Source organism: Larus michahellis, unplaced genomic scaffold, assembly GCF_964199755.1.
Source record: "Larus michahellis unplaced genomic scaffold, bLarMic1.1 SCAFFOLD_476, whole genome shotgun sequence".
Lineage (NCBI taxonomy): Eukaryota > Metazoa > Chordata > Aves > Charadriiformes > Laridae > Larus > Larus michahellis.
The window spans coordinates 13,882-33,440 of record NW_027435897.1 but is presented as its reverse complement, the minus strand read 5'-3'; the positions used below and the strand labels follow the sequence as shown (position 1 = coordinate 33,440).

Sequence of the window (19,559 nt, the reverse complement as noted above, 5' to 3'; positions counted from 1 at the left end):
GGGAGGGACGGACGACCGGAGGCGGGGGGGGGCCCGGAGACCCCCAGCATGGGCCGGGGGAGGGGGGGGGGGGGGCAGAATAACACCCCACAACCCGCCCCCCCCCCATAACGAAGGGGAGCGGAGAGGGGGGGTCCGGCCCGAGGGGATGGAGCGGGGCAGGGGGGTGGGGGGGCAGAGGGCGGCCCGGGTGGGTGGGGGCCGGGGCCGGGCGGTGGTGGGGGGGGGGGGGGTGGGGGGGGGGGTGGGGGGCCGGACCGGGCGGGGCCCCGGAGGGTTTTTCCCGGCCGCCGCCGCCGCTGCCCCCCCTGATTGCCCCGGGCCGAGAGCAGCGACGGCAGCGCCATGGGCAGAGGGGTGAGTAGGGGGGGGGGCCCGGGGCGCCCGCCGCCCCCCCCCCGCCCCCCCAACGCGGGGCACCCCACCCCGCCACCCCCCATCCTCCCCCCCCCCCCCCTCAAGGAGCGCCCACCCGCTTGTTGCCACCCGGGACAACCCCCCCCCCCACCACCACCCCGGGGCACCCCCACCCGCTGCCAGGCGGGACCCCCCCCCCCCCCCCAACACACACAGGGCACCCACCCCCACGCGTGTGTCCCCCCCCCCACCGCCCAGGGCACCCCCATAACCCACCTGTGGGCGCTGCCCCCCTTCCTCCCCCCTCCAAAACTCCCAGGGGCGTCCCGCAGCCCGCGACCCCCCCCGCAACGTCCCCAGGCTCCTACCGCCACCCCCCGCTCCGTGCCGTTCCCCCCCCCCCCCCCGGGGTCCCACTGCCACCCATTCCCGAGAGACCCCCGACACGGGGGGGGGGGGGGGGGCTGGGTGTCCCCCCCCCCCCGGCTTCAAGGGAAGGAATGCGGGAAGGAAGGGTCCCCCGTGGAGGGGAAACTGAGGCACGGAGCCGGCCCCCGCCTGCCCCCCCCGCCCCGCCGTACCCGTGTCCCCCCCCCCCCACCCCGTGGCCCCGTGCCCGTGGCTGCTCAGCGCCAGGGTCCCCGGTGCCGTGGCAACGGCGGCGGGGGGGCCATGAGCCGGGGCTGGCTCCTCGCCCGGGCACCCCCTGTCCCGCCGGGCCCCCCCTCCCCCCCCGCCTGGCACCGCCGGAACACACACACACACACACCCCCCCACCCCCCCCCCCCCCCCCCCCAAACTCCGGGACCCCTGGGCACCCCCACCCCGGAGGATGTGGGTCAGGGTTGTGTCCCCCCTCCCCCCAACACGGCCGTCCCCCCCCCCCAGCGTCTTGGTAGCCTGTCCCAAGGAAATGCCGGGGGGAGGCGGGGGGGGGGGTGGTGGTGACACGCGACACCCACTACCCCACTCAGTGCCACCCTCCTGCCGTCGGGGGGGGGGGGCAAATCCCGGGGTGCGCCCCTTCAAGTGGCCCCCCCCCCCCAAGCCGTGCAAAGCCAAAGTGTCCTCTCCTGGGGGGGGGTCCCCAGTGTCCGGGAATGGGGGGGGGGGGTGGGGGGCAGGCAGCAGAAATACACACACACACACCCCCCCCACGCATGAGGGTGCCCCGTGGGAGGGGGTGTGGGGTGCCCCCCCCACCACCACCCCGCGCCCCCCACCCCGCGGTAACACGACCCCTCCGCTCCCGGCCGTTGTTCTTGGCACCGGCGACGTTTTCCATGACCGCATCGGCCCCCCCCCCACCCCCGCCCTCACGGGGGCACCCGCTGCCCCCCCCCCCCCCCCCCTTCCCCCCCCCCCCAGCCCCTGCCTGTTCCTGCCAAACTCCAGCTCGGGGTGGGGGGGGGACACACACAGACGTGCCAGCGGGCACTGCCAGCCCCGGGGACCCCCTGCCGTTGGCAGTGGGGGGGGGGGGGGAGGGGGGCTGGGGGGGGCTGCGTCACCTCCCCCCCCCCGTACAAGGAGCGCGGGCAGGGCTGCCTGTCCCCTGATGGCAGTGTGTGTCCCCCCCCCCGGCCTCGCCGGGACACCCGTGGTGTTGGCTGCGTAGTCCCAGTTTGTGGGGACCCCCCCCCCCGGCGTGTTGCCACAGTGACACCCCACCCCCCCCCCCCATGGCCACAGTGACCACCCGACACCCCCCCCCCCCCAACGGCTGCGGTGACACCCCCATGATCACAGTGACAACCCTACCGTCCCAAGGACAGTGACACACCCCCCCCCCCCCCTCCCATGGCCACAATGACCCCCCCATGGCCACAGTGACAACCCTACTGCCCCAGGGACAGTGCCCCCCCCCACCCCGGCCCCATGGCCACAGTGACACCCCCATGGTCCTGGGGACCGCCCTGTGGCTACAGTGACACCCCCCACCCCACCCTCCCCCCCCCCGGCCCTGAGGACACCCCCCGTGGCCACAGTGCCACCCTCCCTGGCCTTGGGGACCCTCCTCTGGCCACAGGGACACCCCCACGAGCACAGTGAACACCCCCATGACGCCAGTGGCCCACCCCCCCCCAAGGCCCTGGGGACCCCCCCCATGGCCACAGTGACACCCCCCCCCCCCCAATTCTCACTGCCACCACCATGGCCACAGTGCCACCCCCATGATCCCACTGCCACCCCCCCCAAGACCCTGGGGACACCCCCATGGCCACAGTGCCACCCCCATGATCCCAGTGACACCCCCCCGTGGCCGCAGTGCCACCCCCAGGACCCCAGTGACCCCCCCCCTCATGACCCCTGGGGACCCCCCCATGGCCACAGTGCCACCTCCATGGCCCCTGGGGCCCCCCCCATGGCCACTGTGCCCCCCCCCCCAACTCTCACTGCCACCACCATGGCCACAGTGCCACCCCCATGATCCCACTGCCACCCCCCCCAAGACCCTGGGGACACCCCCATGGCCACAGTGCCACCCCCATGATCCCAGTGACACCCCCCCCGTGGCCGCAGTGCCACCCCCAGGACCCCAGTGACCCCCCCCCTCATGACCCCTGGGGACCCCCCCATGGCCACAGTGCCACCCCCATGATCCCACTGCCACCCCCCCCAAGACCCTGGGGACACCCCCATGGCCACAGTGCCACCCCCATGATCCCAGTGACACCCCCCCGTGGCCGCAGTGCCACCCCCAGGACCCCAGTGACCCCCCCCCCCTCATGACCCCTGGGGACCCCCCCATGGCCACAGTGCCACCTCCATGGCCCCTGGGGCCCCCCCCATGGCCACTGTGCCCCCCCCATCACCACAGTGCCCCCCCCCCCCCCCAACTCTCACTGCCACCACCATGGCCACGGTGCCATCCCCATGGACCCCAATGAATCTCCCCCCCCCGCCATGGCCACAGTGACCCCTGACTCTCACTGCCACCACCACCACCACCCCCCCCCACAACCCGCGGTGCCCCCCGTGCCCACGCTGCCACCGGTGCCTGCAGCCCCCCCCGTGCCCATGGTGACGCCCCGTGCCCTCGATGATGCCTGTGGCCACGGTGACCCCCACGCTGGCGGTGACATCCATGCCCATGGTAATGCCAGCCGTGCTGGGGGGGGGGGGGGGGGGAAACAGACGGGGGGGACACACCAGCCGGACCCGGGGGCAGGGGGGGGGGGGTCAGCGTGCCCACGGGGGTCCCGGTCCCGCAGGCCGGCCGGGAATACTCCCCCGCCGCCACCACCTCGGAGAACGGCGGGGGCAAGAGGAAGCAGAAGGAGAAGGAGCTGGACGAGCTGAAGAAGGAGGTCAACTTGGTGAGGAGGGGACCCGGGGGGGGCGGGGGGGGGGGGGGTGGCCCCGGGGACACAGTGTCACCCCAGGCGGGGTGACGCGGGTGACGTGTGCCCGGCAGGACGACCACAAGCTGTCCCTGGATGAGCTGGGCAGGAAGTACCAGGTGGATCTGTCCCGGGTGAGATGTCCCCACGGGCCACCCTCGGGACGCCAGCGCCAGCGTCCCTCCTGTCCCCGGGGGTGACACCCACCCGCGTCCCCTGTCCCCTCCTCACCAAGTTGACCTTGCATCAAGTTGTCCTGCATCCCTCCTGTCCCCGGGGGTGACACCCACCCGTGTCCCCTGTCCCCTCCCAGCGTCCTGCATCCCTCCTGTCCCCGGGGGTGACACCCACCCGTGTCCCCTGTCCCCTCCCAGTGTCCTGCATCCCTCCTGTCCCCGGGGGTGACATCCACCCATGTCCCCTGTCCCCTCCCAGTGTCCTGCATCCCTCCTGTTCCTGGGGGTGACACCCACCCATGTCCCCTGTCCCCTTCCAGTGTCCTGCATCCCTCCTGTCCCCAGGGGTGACACCCACCCGTGTCTCCTGTCCCCTCAGTGTCCTGCATCCCTCCTGTCCCCGGGGGTGACACCCACCCGTGTCCCCTGTCCCCTCCCAGCGTCCTGCATCCCTCCTGTCCCCGGGGGTGACACCCACCCGTGTCCCCTGTCCCCTTCCAGTGTCCTGCATCCCTCCTGTCCCCGGGGGTGACACCCACCCGTGTCCCCTGTCCCCTCCCAGTGTCCTGCATCCCTCCTGTCCCCAGGGGTGACACCCACCCGTGTCCCCTGTCCCTTCCCAGTGTCCTGCATCCCTTCTGTCCCCGGGGGTGACACCCACCCGTGTCCCCTGTCCCCTTCCAGTGTCCTGCATCCCTTCTGTCCCCGGGGGTGACACCCACCCGTGTCCCCTGTCCCCTCCCAGTGTCCTGCATCCCTCCTGTCCCCAGGGGTGACACCCACCCGTGTCTCCTGTCCCCTTCCAGTGTCCTGCATCCCTCCTGTCCCCGGGGGTGACACCCACCCGTGTCCCCTGTCCCCTCCCAGTGTCCTGCATCCCTCCTGTCCCCAGGGGTGACACCCACCCGTGTCCCCTGTCCCCTCAGTGTCCTGCATCCCTCCTGTTCCCGGGGGTGACACCCACCCGTGTCCCTGGCTGTGCCCCCTGTCCCCTCCTGTCCCCATGGGTGACATCCACCCATGTCCCCTGTCCCCTCCCAGCGTCCTGCATCCCTCCTGTCCCTGGGGGTGACACCCACCTGTGTCCCCTCCCAGTGTCCCACATCCCTCCTGTCCCTGGGGGTGACACCCACCCGTGTCCCCTGGCTGTGTCCCCTGTCCCCTCCTGTCCCCATGGGTGACACCCACCCATGTCCCCTGTCCCATCCCAACGTCCTGCATCACTCCTGTCCCCTTGGGTGACACCCACCTGTGTCCCGTGGCTGTGCCCCTGTCCCCTCCTGTCCCCATGGGTGACACCCACCCGTGTCCCCTCCCAGCGTCCTGCATCCCTCCTGTCCCCATGGGTGACACCCACCCGTGTCCCCTCCCAGCATCCTGCATCCCTCCTGTCCCCTTGGGTGACACCCACCTGTGTCCCGTGGCTGTGCCCCTGTCCCCTCCTGTCCCCTTGGGTGACATCCACCCGTGTCCCCTGTCCCCTCGGTGTCCTGCATCCCTGCTGTCCCCGGGGGTGACACCCACCCATGTCCCCTGTCCCCCCAGTGTCCTGCATCCCTCCTGTCCCCTGGCTGTTCCCCTGTCCCCTCCTGTCCCCATGGGTGACATCCACCCATGTCCCCTGTCCCCTCCCAGCGTCCTGCATCCCTCCTGTCCCCGGGGGTGACACCCACCCGTGTCCCCTGTCACCTCCCAGTGTCCTGCATCCCTCCTGTTCCCGGGGGTGACACCCACCCGTGTCCCCTGTCCCCTCCCAGTGTCCTGCATCCCTCCTGTTCCCAGGGGTGACACGCACCCGTGTCCCTGGCTGTGCCCCCTGTCCCCTCCTGTCCCCATGGGTGACATCCACCCATGTCCCCTGTCCCCTCCCAGTGTCCCACATCCCTCCTGTCCCTGGGGGTGACACCCACCCGTGTCCCCTGGCTGTGTCCCCTGTCCCCTCCTGTCCCCATGGGTGACATCCACCCATGTCCCCTGTCCCATCCCAACGTCCTGCATCACTCCTGTCCCCTTGGGTGACACCCACCTGTGTCCCCTGGCTGTGCCCCTGTCCCCTCCTGTCCCCATGGGTGACACCCACCCGTGTCCCCTCCCAGCATCCTGCATCCCTCCTGTCCCCTTGGGTGACACCCACCCGTGTCCCGTGGCTGTGCCCCTGTCCCCTCCTGTCCCCTTGGGTGACATCCACCTGTGTCCCCTGTCCCCTCAGTGTCCTGCATCCCTCCTGTCCCCGGGGGTGACACCCACCCATGTCCCCTGTCCCCTCAGTGTCCTGCATCCCTCCTGTCCCCTGGCTGTTCCCCTGTCCCCTCCTGTCCCCTTGGGTGACACCCACCCGTGTCCCCTGTCCCCTCCCAGTGTCCTGCATCCCTCCTGTCCCCTTGGGTGACACCCACCCGCGTCCCCTGGCTGTGCCCCCTGTCCCCGTGTGTCCCCCTGGCCATGCCCCCCCCCTCCCCCATCATGCCCTCCCCCCATGTCCCCAGGCCACCCTGGCCATATCCCCCTGCCCTCCTGGACCCACAGCCTGTCCCCCCCCCGCCCCCGGGGTGTCCCCCCCCCAACCCCGGGGTGCCGGGTGGCAGCATGTGTGTGTGTGTGGCCCCCCCCCCACCCAGGGCCTGACCAACGCGCGGGCGGCCGAGATCCTGGTGCAGGATGGGCCCAACGCCCTGACGCCCCCCCCCACTACCCCCGAGTGGGTCAAGTTCTGCCGCCAGCTCTTCGGGGGCTTCTCCATCCTCCTCTGGATCGGCGCCATCCTCTGCTTCCTGGCCTACGGCATCCAGGCCGCCATGGAGGACGAGCCCTCCAACGACAACGTGAGGGCACGCGGCACTGGGGGCTTTGGCAGTGGGGGGGGGGACGGGACGGGACACGGGCACAGGCATCGCAGGGACACGGGCATCGGGGGGTGTGGAGGGTGGTGGGGGGACACGGGCATCCTGGGGACATGGGCATCACGGGGGGGGGCACGGGAATTGTGGGGACAGGGGCATCCCGGGGTGCGGAGGGGTGGGGGGGACACATGGGCATCATGGGGACATGGACATCATGGGGACATGGGCATTGCAGGGGGCACAGGCATCACGGGGGGGCACGGGCATTGTGGGGACAGGGGCATTGGGTGGGACGCAGGCATCGCGGGGGACACACGGGCATCGTGGGGACACGGGCATTGGGGGGGGCACAGGCATTGTGGGGGGGGACATGGGCATTGCAGGGACACAGGCATCGCGGGGGGGACACAGGCATTGCAGGGACACGGGCATCGCGGGGGGGACAGGGGCATCGTGGGGACACGGGCATCATGGGGGGGGGACATGGGCATTGTGGGGACAGAGGCATGGGGGGGGCACAGGCATCACGGGGACACGGGCATCGCAGGGTGCAGAGGGACGGGGGGGGACACGGGCATCACGGGGACATGGGCATCGTGGGGGGCACGGGCATTGTGGGGACAGGGGCATTGTTGGGGGGGACATGGGCATTGCGGGGGACACACGGGCATCATGGGGACACGGGCATGGGGGGCACACAGGCATTGGGGGGGGACATGGACGTTGCAGGGACACAGGCGTCATGGGGGGGACACGGGCATTGGGGGGGGCACAGGCATCATGGGGACACGGGCATCGTGGGGACATGGGCATCGCAGGGGGACACACGGGCATCATGGGGGGGCACAGGCATTGCGGGGACATGGGCATTGTGGGGACACAGGCATCGTGGGGGGGACAGGGGCATCGTGGGGACACAGGCATTGGGGGGGGCACAGGCATTGGGGGGGGACATGGAAGTTGCAGGGACACAGGCATCATGGGGGGGACACGGGCATTGGGGGGGGCACAGGCATCACGGGGACACGGGCATCGTGGGGACATGGGCATCGCAGGGGGACACACGGGCATCATGGGGGGGCACAGGCATTGCGGGGACATGGGCATTGTGGGGACACAGGCATCGTGGGGGGGACAGGGGCATCGTGGGGACATGGGCATCATGGGGGGGCACAGGCATTGGGGGGGGACATGGGCATTACGGGGACACAGGCATTGTGGGGGGGACACGGGCATCGTGGGGACATGGGCATCGCAGGGGGGCACAGGCATTGGGGGGGGACATGGGCATTACGGGGACACAGGCATCGTGGGGGGGACACGGGCATTGTGGGGGGGACACGGGCATTGTGGGGTCATGGGCATTGTGGGGACAGGGGCATGGGGGGGCACAGGCATCACGGGGACACGGGCATCGTGGGGTGCAGAGGGGCAGGGGGGGGCACGGGCATCACGGGGACATGGGCATCGCAAGGACACAGGCCTCGCAGGGGGGACATGGGCACCGTGGGGACACGGGCATCGTGGGGTCCATGAGCACCCTGTGGGGGGGGCATCGCAGGGGGCACGGACATGGGGGGGGCACGGGCACCCCGGGGGGCACAAGGTTGCTGGGGGGGGGGGGGGGGTCAACTTGCCGTGTGCCCATCTGTGGGGCAGCGTGGGCACAGGCACGTGTCTCCCCGCCGTGTCCGTCCCCCCCCCACGGTGCCAGCTCTTGAGGGATCCAGATTTGGGCATCAAATGGGCCTGGCTGGTGTGGGGGTCCCCACACTGTGCCGGGGGGGGGTGTCACTTGGGGTGGGGGGGGCGTCCCACGCTGCACCCCGGGGTGCTGAGATGCCACCTGGGTCCCAGCTGTACCTGGGGGTGGTGCTGGCCGCCGTCGTCATCGTCACCGGCTGCTTCTCCTACTACCAAGAGGCCAAAAGCTCCAAGATCATGGATTCCTTCAAGAACATGGTGCCCCAGGTAGGACCCCCCCCCGGGGGCGGGGTGGGGGGGGGTACCCAGCGTGGTTGGGGTGGGGTGTCCCGGGTGGGGGTGAGGGTACCCGGGCGTCCCTCAGAGTGCCCTGCGCCCCGGCAGCAAGCGCTGGTGATCCGGGAGGGCGAGAAGATCCAGATCAACGCCGAGAACGTGGTGGTGGGCGACCTGGTGGAGGTGAAGGGGGGGGACCGGGTGCCCGCCGACATGCGCATCATCTCCTCCCACGGTTGCAAGGTGAGCGGGCACCGGGGGGGGCACCGGCGCTGGCACTGGGTGGGCTCCAGGACTGGTGTGGTTTGGGTGGTGGGACTGGTATTGGGTGGGCAGCAGAGCGTGGAGAGTCATGGTGACATGGGGTGGGCACTGGGGCTGGCATGGGATGGGCACTGGTGGCGACATGGGGTGGGCACCGGGACTGGCACGGGGTGGGTGCTGGTGGTGGCATGGGGTGGGCACCGGGACTGGTGTGGTTTGGGCGGTGGGACTGGTATTGGGTGGGCACCAGAGGGTGGGCACTGGTGGTGACATGGGGTGGGCACCAGAGAGTGGAGAGTCATGGTGACGTGGGGTGGGCACCGGTGGTGACATGGGGTGGACACCAGGACTGGTATGGGGTGGGCACTAGAGGGTGGAGAGTCATGGTGACATGGGGTGGGCACCGGTGGTGGCATGAGGTGGGCACCAGGACTGGTGTGGTTTGGGTGGTGGGACTGGTATTGGGTGGGCACCAGAGAGTGGGCACTGGTGGGGGCATGGGGTGGACACTAGGACTGGCATGGGGTGGGCGCTGGTGGTGGCACAGGGTGGGCTCCAGGACTGGGGTGGGGTGGGCACTGGTGGTGGCATGGGGTGGGCTCCAGGACAGGTGTGGTTTGGGCGGTGGGACTGGTATTGGGTGGGCACCAGAGGGTGGAGAGTCATGGTGACGTGGGGTGGGCACTGGGGCTGGCATGGGATGGGCACTGGTGGTGGCATGGGGTGGGCACCGGGACTGGTGTGGTTTGGGCGGTGGGACTGGTATTGGGTGGGCACCAGAGGGTGGGCACTGGTGGTGACATGGGGTGGGCACCAGAGAGTGGAGAGTCATGGTGACGTGGGGTGGGCACCGGTGGTGACATGGGGTGGACACCAGGACTGGTGTGGTTTGGGTGGTGGGACTGGTATTGGGTGGGCACCAGAGGGTGGGCACTGGTGGTGACATGGGATGGACACTGGGACTGGCACGGGGTGGGTGCTGGTGGTGGCACAGGGTGGGCTCCAGGACTGGGGTGGGGTGGGCACTGGTGGTGGCATGGGGTGGGCTCCAGGACAGGTGTGGTTTGGGCGGTGGGACTGGTATTGGGTGGGCACCAGAGGGTGGAGAGTCATGGTGACGTGGGGTGGGCACTGGGGCTGGCATGGGATGGGCACTGGTGGTGACATGGGGTGGGCACTGGGACTGGTGTGGTTTGGGTGGTGGGACTGGTATTGGGTGGGCACCAGAGAGTGGGCACTGGTGGGGGCATGGGGTGGACACTAGGACTGGCATGGGGTGGGTGCTGGTGGTGGCACAGGGTGGGCTCCAGGACAGGTGTGGTTTGGGCGGTGGGACTGGTATTGGGTGGGCACCAGAGGGTGGAGAGTCATGGTGACGTGGGGTGGGCACTGGGGCTGGCATGGGATGGACACCAGGACTGGCACGGGGTGGGTGCTGGTGGTGGCACGGGATGGGCACTGGGACTGGTGTGGTTTGGGTGGTGGGACTGGTATTGGGTGGGCACCAGAGGGTGGGCACTGGTGGTGACATGGGGTGGGCTCCAGGAGTGACACAGGGCGAGGACCGCCAGGGCACTGGTGGTGACATGGGACGGGCACTGAGTGGGCACCGGGGGGTGGCGGGGGGTGGGCTGCAGAGGTGGCACGGTCCAGGCGTGGGACCAGCGTGGGGTGGGCGCTGGGACCGGTACGGTGGAGGTACCATGACTTCCATAGGGTGGGCAGCGGGGCCGGTGTGGGGACGGGGCGGTGGGGGGGGGGGGTCCATCCGAGCCTGGCGGTGCGCCCCCCCCCTGCCCTGGCACACCCCCCCCCCCCACCACCCCCCCGCCCGGTGCCCAGGTGGACAACTCCTCGCTGACGGGGGAGTCGGAGCCGCAGACGCGTTCGCCCGAGTTCACCCACGAGAACCCGCTGGAGACCCGCAACATCTGCTTCTTCTCCACCAACTGCGTGGAAGGTGGGTGCCGGGGTGGGGGGGGGGGGTGGGGGGGAAGGTCCTGGGTGCCCCGCGTCGCCCCGACCCCGCCGCCCCGTCCCACCCAGGCACCGCCCGCGGCATCGTCATCTCCACGGGGGACCGGACGGTGATGGGGCGCATCGCCTCGCTGGCCTCGGGGCTGGAGGTGGGGCGCACCCCCATCGCCATGGAGATCGAGCACTTCATCCGCCTCATCACGGGCGTGGCCGTCTTCCTCGGCCTCTCCTTCTTCATCCTCTCCCTCATCCTGGGCTACACCTGGCTGGAGGCCGTCATCTTCCTCATCGGCATCATCGTGGCCAACGTCCCCGAGGGGCTGCTGGCCACCGTCACCGTAAGGGGGGAGGGAAGGGGAGGGGTGGGATGGGGCGGGGAGGGCGCTGGTTTCACTGGGAGGGAGGCGGTGAGCACTGGTTCTACTGGGAGGGAGGCGGTGGGCACTCGTTCGACTGGGAAGGTGCACTGGTGGCACCACTTCTACTGGGAGGAAGGTGGTGGGCACTGGTTGTGCTGGGAAGATGCAATGAGGGCACTGGTTCTACTGGGAAGGTGCAGTGGGGGCACTGGTTCTACTGGGAGGGAGGTGGTGGGCACTGGTTTTGCTGGGAAGATGTAGTGAGGACCACTGGTTCTACTGGGAAGATGCACTGGTGGCACTGGTTCTACTGGGAAGATGCAATGAGGGCACTGGTTCTACTGGGAATGCGTAGAGGGGGCACTGGTTCTACTGGGAGGGAGGTGGTGGGCACTGGTTTTGCTGGGAAGGCGCACTGGTGGCACCGGTTCTACTGGGAGGGAGCCGGTGGGCACTGGTTCTACTGGGAAGTTGCAGTGGTGGCACTGGTTCTACTGGGAGGGAGGTGGTTGGTGCTGGTTTTGCTTGGGAAGAGGTAGTAGGGGCCACTGGTTCTACTGGGAGGGAGGTGGTGGGCACTGGTTCTACTGGGAAGATGCAGTGAGGGCACTGGTTCTACTGGGAAAGTGTAGAGGGGGCACTGGTTCTACTGGGAGGAAGGTGGTGGGCACTGGTTTTGCTGGGAAGGCGCACTGGCGGCACCAGTTCTACTGGGAGGAAGATGGTAGGCACTGGTTCTACTGGGAAGTTGCAGCGGGGGCACTGGTTCTACTGGGAGGAAGGTGGTAGGCACTGGCTCCACTGGGAGGGAGCTGGTGGGCACTGGTTCCACTGGGAGGAAGGTGGTAGGCACTGGTTCTACTGGGAGGGAGCCGGTGGGCACTGGTTCCACTGGTAGGAAGGTGGTGGGCACTGGTTTTGCTGGGAAGGCACACTGGTGGCACCGGTTCTACTGGGAGGAAGATGGTAGGCACTGGTTCTACTGGGAAGTTGCAGCGGGGGCACTGGTTCTACTGGGAGGGAGCCGGTGGGCACTGGTTCTACTGGGAGGAAGGTGGTGGGCACTGGTTCCACTGGGAGGAAGGTGGTAGGCACTGGTTCCACTGGGAGGGAGCCGGTGGGCACTGGTTCCACTGGGAGGAAGGTGGTAGGCACTGGTTCCACTGGGAGGGAGCCGGTGGGCACTGGTTCCCCTGGGAGGAAGGTGGTAGGCACTGGTTCTACTGGGAGGGAGCCGGTGGGCACTGGTTCTACTGGGAGGAAGGTGGTAGGCACTGGTTCCACTGGGAGGGAGCCGGTGGGCACTGGCTCCCCTGGGAGGAAGGTGGTAGGCACTGGTTCTACTGGGAGGGAGCCAGTGGGCACTGGTTCTACTGGGAGGAAGGTGGTAGGCACTGGCTCCACTGGGAGGGAGCCGGTGGGCACTGGTTCCACTGGGAGGAAGGTGGTAGGCACTGGTTTTGCTGGGAAGGCGCACTGGTGGCACCGGTTCTACTGGGAGGAAGATGGTAGGCACTGGTTCTACTGGGAAGTTGCAGTGGGGGCACTGGTTCCACTGGGAGGAAGGTGGTGGGCACTGGTTTTGCTGGGAAGGCGCACTGGTGGCACCGGTTCTACTGGGAGGAAGATGGTAGGCACTGGTTCTACTGGGAAGTTGCAGCGGGGACACTGGTTCTACTGGGAGGGAGCCGGTGGGCACTGGTTCCACTGGGAGGAAGGTGGTGGGCACTGGTTCCACTGGGAGGAAGGTGGTAGGCACTGGTTCCACTGGGAGGGTGCCGGTGGGCACTGGTTCCACTGGGAGGAAGGTGGTAGGCACTGGTTCCACTGGGAGGGAGCCGGTGGGCACTGGTTCCACTGGGAGGAAGGTGGTAGACACTGGTTCTACTGGGAGGGAGCCGGTGGGCACTGGTTCTACTGGGAGGAAGGTGGTAGGCACTGGTTCTACTGGGAGGGAGCCGGTAGGCACTGGTTCCACTGGGAGGGAGGTGGTAGGCACTGGTTCTACTGGGAGGGAGCCGGTGGGCACTGGTTCCACTGGGAGGAAGGTGGTAGGCACTGGTTCTACTGGGAGGGAGCTGGTGGGCACTGGTTCCACTGGGAGGAAGGTGGTAGACACTGGTTCCACTGGGAGGGAGCTGGTGGGCACTGGTTCCACTGGGAGGAAGGTGGTAGGCACTGGTTCTACTGGGAGGGAGCCGGTGGGCACTGGTTCTACTGGGAGGAAGGTGGTAGGCACTGGTTCCACTGGGAGGGAGCCGGTGGGCACTGGCTCCCCTGGGAGGAAGGTGGTAGGCACTGGTTCTACTGGGAGGGAGCCAGTGGGCACTGGTTCTACTGGGAGGAAGGTGGTAGGCACTGGCTCCACTGGGAGGGAGCCGGTGGGCACTGGTTCCACTGGGAGGAAGGTGGTAGGCACTGGTTTTGCTGGGAAGGCGCACTGGTGGCACCGGTTCTACTGGGAGGAAGATGGTAGGCACTGGTTCTACTGGGAAGTTGCAGTGGGGGCACTGGTTCCACTGGGAGGAAGGTGGTGGGCACTGGTTTTGCTGGGAAGGCGCACTGGTGGCACCGGTTCTACTGGGAGGAAGATGGTAGGCACTGGTTCTACTGGGAAGTTGCAGCGGGGACACTGGTTCTACTGGGAGGGAGCCGGTGGGCACTGGTTCCACTGGGAGGAAGGTGGTGGGCACTGGTTCCACTGGGAGGAAGGTGGTAGGCACTGGTTCCACTGGGAGGGTGCCGGTGGGCACTGGTTCCACTGGGAGGAAGGTGGTAGGCACTGGTTCCACTGGGAGGGAGCCGGTGGGCACTGGTTCCACTGGGAGGAAGGTGGTAGACACTGGTTCTACTGGGAGGGAGCCGGTGGGCACTGGTTCTACTGGGAGGAAGGTGGTAGGCACTGGTTCTACTGGGAGGGAGCCGGTAGGCACTGGTTCCACTGGGAGGGAGGTGGTAGGCACTGGTTCTACTGGGAGGGAGCCGGTGGGCACTGGTTCCACTGGGAGGAAGGTGGTAGGCACTGGTTCTACTGGGAGGGAGCTGGTGGGCACTGGTTCCACTGGGAGGAAGGTGGTAGGCACTGGTTCCACTGGGAGGGAGCTGGTGGGCACTGGTTCTACTGGGAGGAAGGTGGTAGGCACTGGTTCTACTGGGAGGGAGCCGGTGGGCACTGGTTCTACCGCGAGGAAGGTGGTAGGCACTGGTTCTACTGGGAGGGAGCCGGTGGGCACTGGTTCCACTGGTAGGAAGGTGGTGGGCACTGGTTTTGCTGGGAAGGCGCACTGGTGGCACCGGTTCTACTGGGAGGAAGATGGTAGGCACTGGTTCTACTGGGAAGTTGCAGTGGGGGCACTGGTTCCACTGGGAGGAAGGTGGTGGGCACTGGTTTTGCTGGGAAGGCGCACTGGTGGCACCGGTTCTACTGGGAGGAAGATGGTAGGCACTGGTTCTACTGGGAAGTTGCAGCGGGGGCACTGGTTCTACTGGGAGGGAGCCGGTGGGCACTGGTTCCACTGGGAGGAAGGTGGTAGGCACTGGTTCCACTGCGAGGGAGCCGGTGGGCACTGGTTCTACTGGGAGGAAGGTGGTAGGCACTGGTTCTACTGGGAGGGAGCCGGTGGGCACTGGTTCTACCGCGGGGAAGGTGGTAGGCACTGGTTCTACTGGGAGGGAGCCGGTGGGCACTGGTTCTACTGGGAGGAAGGTGGTAGGCACTGGTTTTGCTGGGAAGGCGCACTGGTGGCACCGGTTCTACTGGGAGGAAGATGGTAGGCACTGGTTCTACTGGGAAGTTGCAGTGGGGGCACTGGTTCCACTGGGAGGAAGGTGGTGGGCACTGGTTTTGCTGGGAAGGCGCACTGGTGGCACCGGTTCTACTGGGAGGAAGATGGTAGGCACTGGTTCTACTGGGAAGTTGCAGCGGGGGCACTGGTTCTACTGGGAGGGAGCCGGTGGGCACTGGTTCTACTGGGAGGAAGGTGGTAGGCACTGGTTCCACTGGGAGGGAGCTGGTGGGCACTGGTTCCACTGGGAGGAAGGTGGTAGGCACTGGTTCTACTGGGAGGGAGCTGGTGGGCACTGGTTCCACTGGGAGGGAGCTGGTAGGCACTGGTTCCACTGGGAGGAAGGTGGTAGGCACTGGTTCCACTGGGAGGGAGCCGGTGGGCACTGGTTCCACTGGGAGGAAGGTGGTAGGCACTGGTTTTGCTGGGAAGGCGCACTGGTGGCACCGGTTCTACTGGGAGGAAGATGGTAGGCACTGGTTCTACTGGGAAGTTGCAGTGGGGGCACTGGTTCCACTGGGAGGAAGGTGGTGGGCACTGGTTTTGCTGGGAAGGCGCACTGGTGGCACCGGTTCTACTGGGAGGAAGATGGTAGGCACTGGTTCTACTGGGAAGTTGCAGCGGGGACACTGGTTCTACTGGGAGGGAGCCGGTGGGCACTGGTTCCACTGGGAGGAAGGTGGTAGGCACTGGTTCCACTGGGAGGGAGCCAGTGGGCACTGGTTCCACTGGGAGGAAGGTGGTAGGCACTGGTTCTACTGGGAGGGAGCCGGTGGGCACTGGTTCCACTGGTAGGAAGGTGGTGGGCACTGGTTTTGCTGGGAAGGCGCACTGGTGGCACCGGTTCTACTGGGAGGAAGATGGTAGGCACTGGTTCTACTGGGAAGTTGCAGCGGGGACACTGGTTCCACTGGGAGGGAGCCGGTGGGCACTGGTTCTACTGGGAGGAAGGTGGTAGGCACTGGTTCCACTGGGAGGAAGGTGGTAGGCACTGGTTCTACTGGGAGGGAGCCGGTGGGCACTGGTTCCACTGGGAGGAAGGTGGTAGGCACTGGTTCCACTGGGAGGGAGCCGGTGGGCACTGGTTCTACTGGGAGGAAGGTGGTAGGCACTGGTTCTACTGGGAGGGAGCCGGTGGGCACTGGTTCCACTGGGAGGAAGGTGGTAGGCACTGGTTTTGCTGGGAAGGCGCACTGGTGGCACCGGTTCTACTGGGAGGAAGATGGTAGGCACTGGTTCTACTGGGAAGTTGCAGTGGGGGCACTGGTTCCACTGGGAGGAAGGTGGTGGGCACTGGTTTTGCTGGGAAGGCGCACTGGTGGCACCGGTTCTGCTGGGAGGAAGATGGTAGGCACTGGTTCTACTGGGAAGTTGCAGCGGGGGCACTGGTTCTACTGGGAGGGAGCCGGTGGGCACTGGTTCTACTGGGAGGAAGGTGGTAGGCACTGGTTCCACTGGGAGGGAGCCGCTGGGCACTGGTTCTACTGGGAGGAAGGTGGTAGGCACTGGTTCCACTGGTAGGAAGGTGGTGGGCACTGGTTTTGCTGGGAAGGCGCTCTGGTGCCACCGCTTTTACTGGGAGGGAGTCGTTTGGTGCTGCTCATGCTGGGCTGACCCCGGTGCGCCCAGCCCTGCCCGCTGCCCCCTCCCCCCCCCCCCGCCCCGAGCCCGGTGGGTGCCCCCTAAGCCCCGTATGTGTGTGTGTGTGTGTGTGTGTGTCCCCCCACCAAGGTGTGCCTGACGCTGACGGCCAAGCGCATGGCGCGCAAGAACTGCCTGGTGAAGAACCTGGAGGCCGTGGAGACGCTGGGTTCCACCTCCACCATCTGCTCCGACAAGACGGGGACCCTCACCCAGAACCGCATGACGGTGGCCCACATGTGGTTCGACAACCAGATCCACGAGGCCGACACCACCGAGGACCAGTCGGGTGGGCGGCTCGGCACCCTCACCCCCCCCCCCCAACCCCCCCCACCCCTCCTCCACCATGAGCACACCAACCCCAGGAGAACCCCCCCCTTGCGTGGCCCCGCGCCCCGTTGTCACTCCTCCTGGAGCACACCCTTTCTTGCCCTGACGCCCTTCCCCTGACACCCCCCACCCCAGGACCCCCCTGACACCCCTTCCCTGACCCCCACCCCACCCCACGACCCCCCCTTTTTCTCACCCTGGCACCCCTTCCCTGACCCCCCCCCCAAGCACTCCCACCCCAGGACCCCCCCCTTTTTCCCACCCTGGCACCCCTCCCCTGACAACCCCACCCAACGACCCCCCCCTTTTTCCCACCCTGGCACCCCTCACCTGACACCCCCACCCCACGTCCCCCCCTTTTTCTCACCCTGGCACCCCTCCCCTGACACTCCCACCCCACGACCCCCCCCTTTTTCCCACCCTGGCACCCCTTCCCTGACACCCCCACCCCACGACCCCCCCCTTTTTCTCACCCTGGCACCCCTTCCCTGACACCCCCACCCAACGACCCCCGCCTTTTTCTCAGCCCTGGCACCCCTTCCCTGACACCCCCACCCCACGACCCCCCTTTTTCTCACCCTGGCACCCCTCCCCTGACACCCCCACCCCACGACCCCCCATTTTTCCCACCCTGGCACCCCTCCCTGACACCCCCACCCCCACGACCCCCCCTTTTTCCCACCCTGGGCACCCCTCCCCTGACACCCCCACCCCACGGCCCCCCCTTTTTCCCACTCTGGCACCCCTCACCTGACACCCCCACCCCACGACTCCCCTTTTTCTCACCCTGGCACCTCTTCCCTGACCCCCCCCACCCCAGGAGCACCCCCTTTTCTTGCCCTGGCACCCCTTCCCTGAGCCCCCCCCAAGCACCCCCACTCCAGGACCCCTCCCTTTTCTCACCCTGGCACCCCTTCTCTGACCCCCCCCCCCCCCATCACCCCACACTCCCCCCAGGAGAACCCGTTTTCTTGCCCTGGCACCCCTTCCCTGACCCCCACCCCACCCCAGGACCCCCCCTTTTTCTCACCCTGGCACCCCTCCCCTGACACCCCCACCCAACGACCCCCCCTTTTCTCACCCTGGCACCCCTCCCCTGACACCCCCACCCAACGACCCCCCCCTTTTTCTCACCCTGGCACCCCTCCCCTGACACCCCCACCCCACGACCCCCCCTTTTTTCCCACCCTGGCACCCCTCCCCTGACACCCCCCACCAACGACCCCCCCCTTTTTTCTCACCCTGGCACCCCCTCACCTGACACCCCCACCCCACGACCCCCCCTTTTTCTCACCCTGGCACTCTTCCCTGACCCCCCCACCCCAGGAGCACCCCCTTTTCTTGCCCTGGCACCCCTTCCCTGAGCCCCCCCCAAGCACCCCCACTCCAGGACCCCTCCCCTTTTCTCACCCTGGCACCCCTTCTCTGACCCCCCCCCCCCCCATCACCCCACACTCCCCCCAGGAGAACCCATTTTCTTGCCCTGGCACCCCTTCCCTGACCCCCCCCCCCAAGCACTCCCACCCCCAGGACCCCCCCTTTTTCTCACCCTGACACCCCTTTCCCTGACACCCCCCGCCCCAGGACCCCCCCTTTTCTCACCCTGGCACCCCTTCCCTGACCACCCCCCAAACCCAGGAAGTATCCCCTTTCTTGCCCTGACACCCCTCCCCTGACACCCCTCACTAGGAACCCCCCCACCTTTCCTGCCCTGGCACCCCTTAACTGCCCCCCCCCGCCGAGCATCCCCACCCCAAGACCCCCCCCTTTTTCTCGCCCTGACACCCCTTCCCTGACACCCCCCACCAGAAACCCACCCCTTTTCTCACCCTGACACCCCCCACCAGGACCCCCTCCCTTTTCTTTCTCACCCCGGCACCCCTACCCTGACCCCCCCCGCCCCCCCCAGCACTAGCCCCCCCCCTTTTCTTGCCCCTGCCCCCAGATATCGCTGCCCCGGCACCCCCCTTGCCCTCCGCACCCGGGGCACCCCCTTCCCTGGCTCCTCAGGGCACCCCAGGAGGTGTCCCCAGAGAAGACTCGGGGGGTGGGGGGGGGAGATGGGATGTCCCCAGCGCGGCTGACGTGGCCGGGTGTCCCCCAGGTGCCACCTTCGACAAACGCTCGCCCACCTGGGCGGCCCTGGCCCGTATCGCCGGGCTCTGCACCGCGCCGTCTTCAAGCCGGGGCCAGAGAACATCTCCATTTCCAAGGTAAGGAGCCCCAAAAATCCTGCCAAGAGCTGGGGGGGGGTGGGGTGCTGGCGGGGTCACCCTCATCCCCCTTTCCCCGGTGGCAGCGGGACACGGCGGGTGACGCCTCGGAGTCGGCGCTGCTGAAGTGCATCCAGCTCTCCTGCGGCTCCGTCAAGAAGATGCGGGACAAGAACCCCAAAGTCACCGAGATCCCCTTCAACTCCACCAACAAGTACCAGGTGGGGCCGGCGGTGACACCCCCACTCCCTCCACCACTCCCCCCCCCCCAGGGTGGCCACCCGGTGCCAAGG

The 19,559-nt window shown here is 68.0% G+C and overlaps 1 protein-coding gene across 1 annotated transcript in view; it reads left to right on the top strand.

Annotated features, from left to right (window-relative positions):
* Positions 1-304: 304 nt before the first annotated feature.
* LOC141736747 (sodium/potassium-transporting ATPase subunit alpha-2-like) overlaps positions 305-19,559 on the top strand; it is a 31,565-nt gene continuing 12,310 nt past the window's right edge. Inside the window, 13 exon segments of the mRNA XM_074571312.1 lie at positions 305-357; positions 3,365-3,454; positions 3,573-3,677; positions 3,776-3,835; positions 6,496-6,699; positions 8,575-8,688; positions 8,806-8,940; positions 10,804-10,921; positions 11,008-11,276; positions 16,814-17,012; positions 19,158-19,217; positions 19,220-19,266; positions 19,353-19,487. Of these exon segments, the coding sequence (XP_074427413.1) occupies positions 3,401-3,454; positions 3,573-3,677; positions 3,776-3,835; positions 6,496-6,699; positions 8,575-8,688; positions 8,806-8,940; positions 10,804-10,921; positions 11,008-11,276; positions 16,814-17,012; positions 19,158-19,217; positions 19,220-19,266; positions 19,353-19,487 (1,500 nt within the window). The 5' untranslated portion in view covers positions 305-357; positions 3,365-3,400.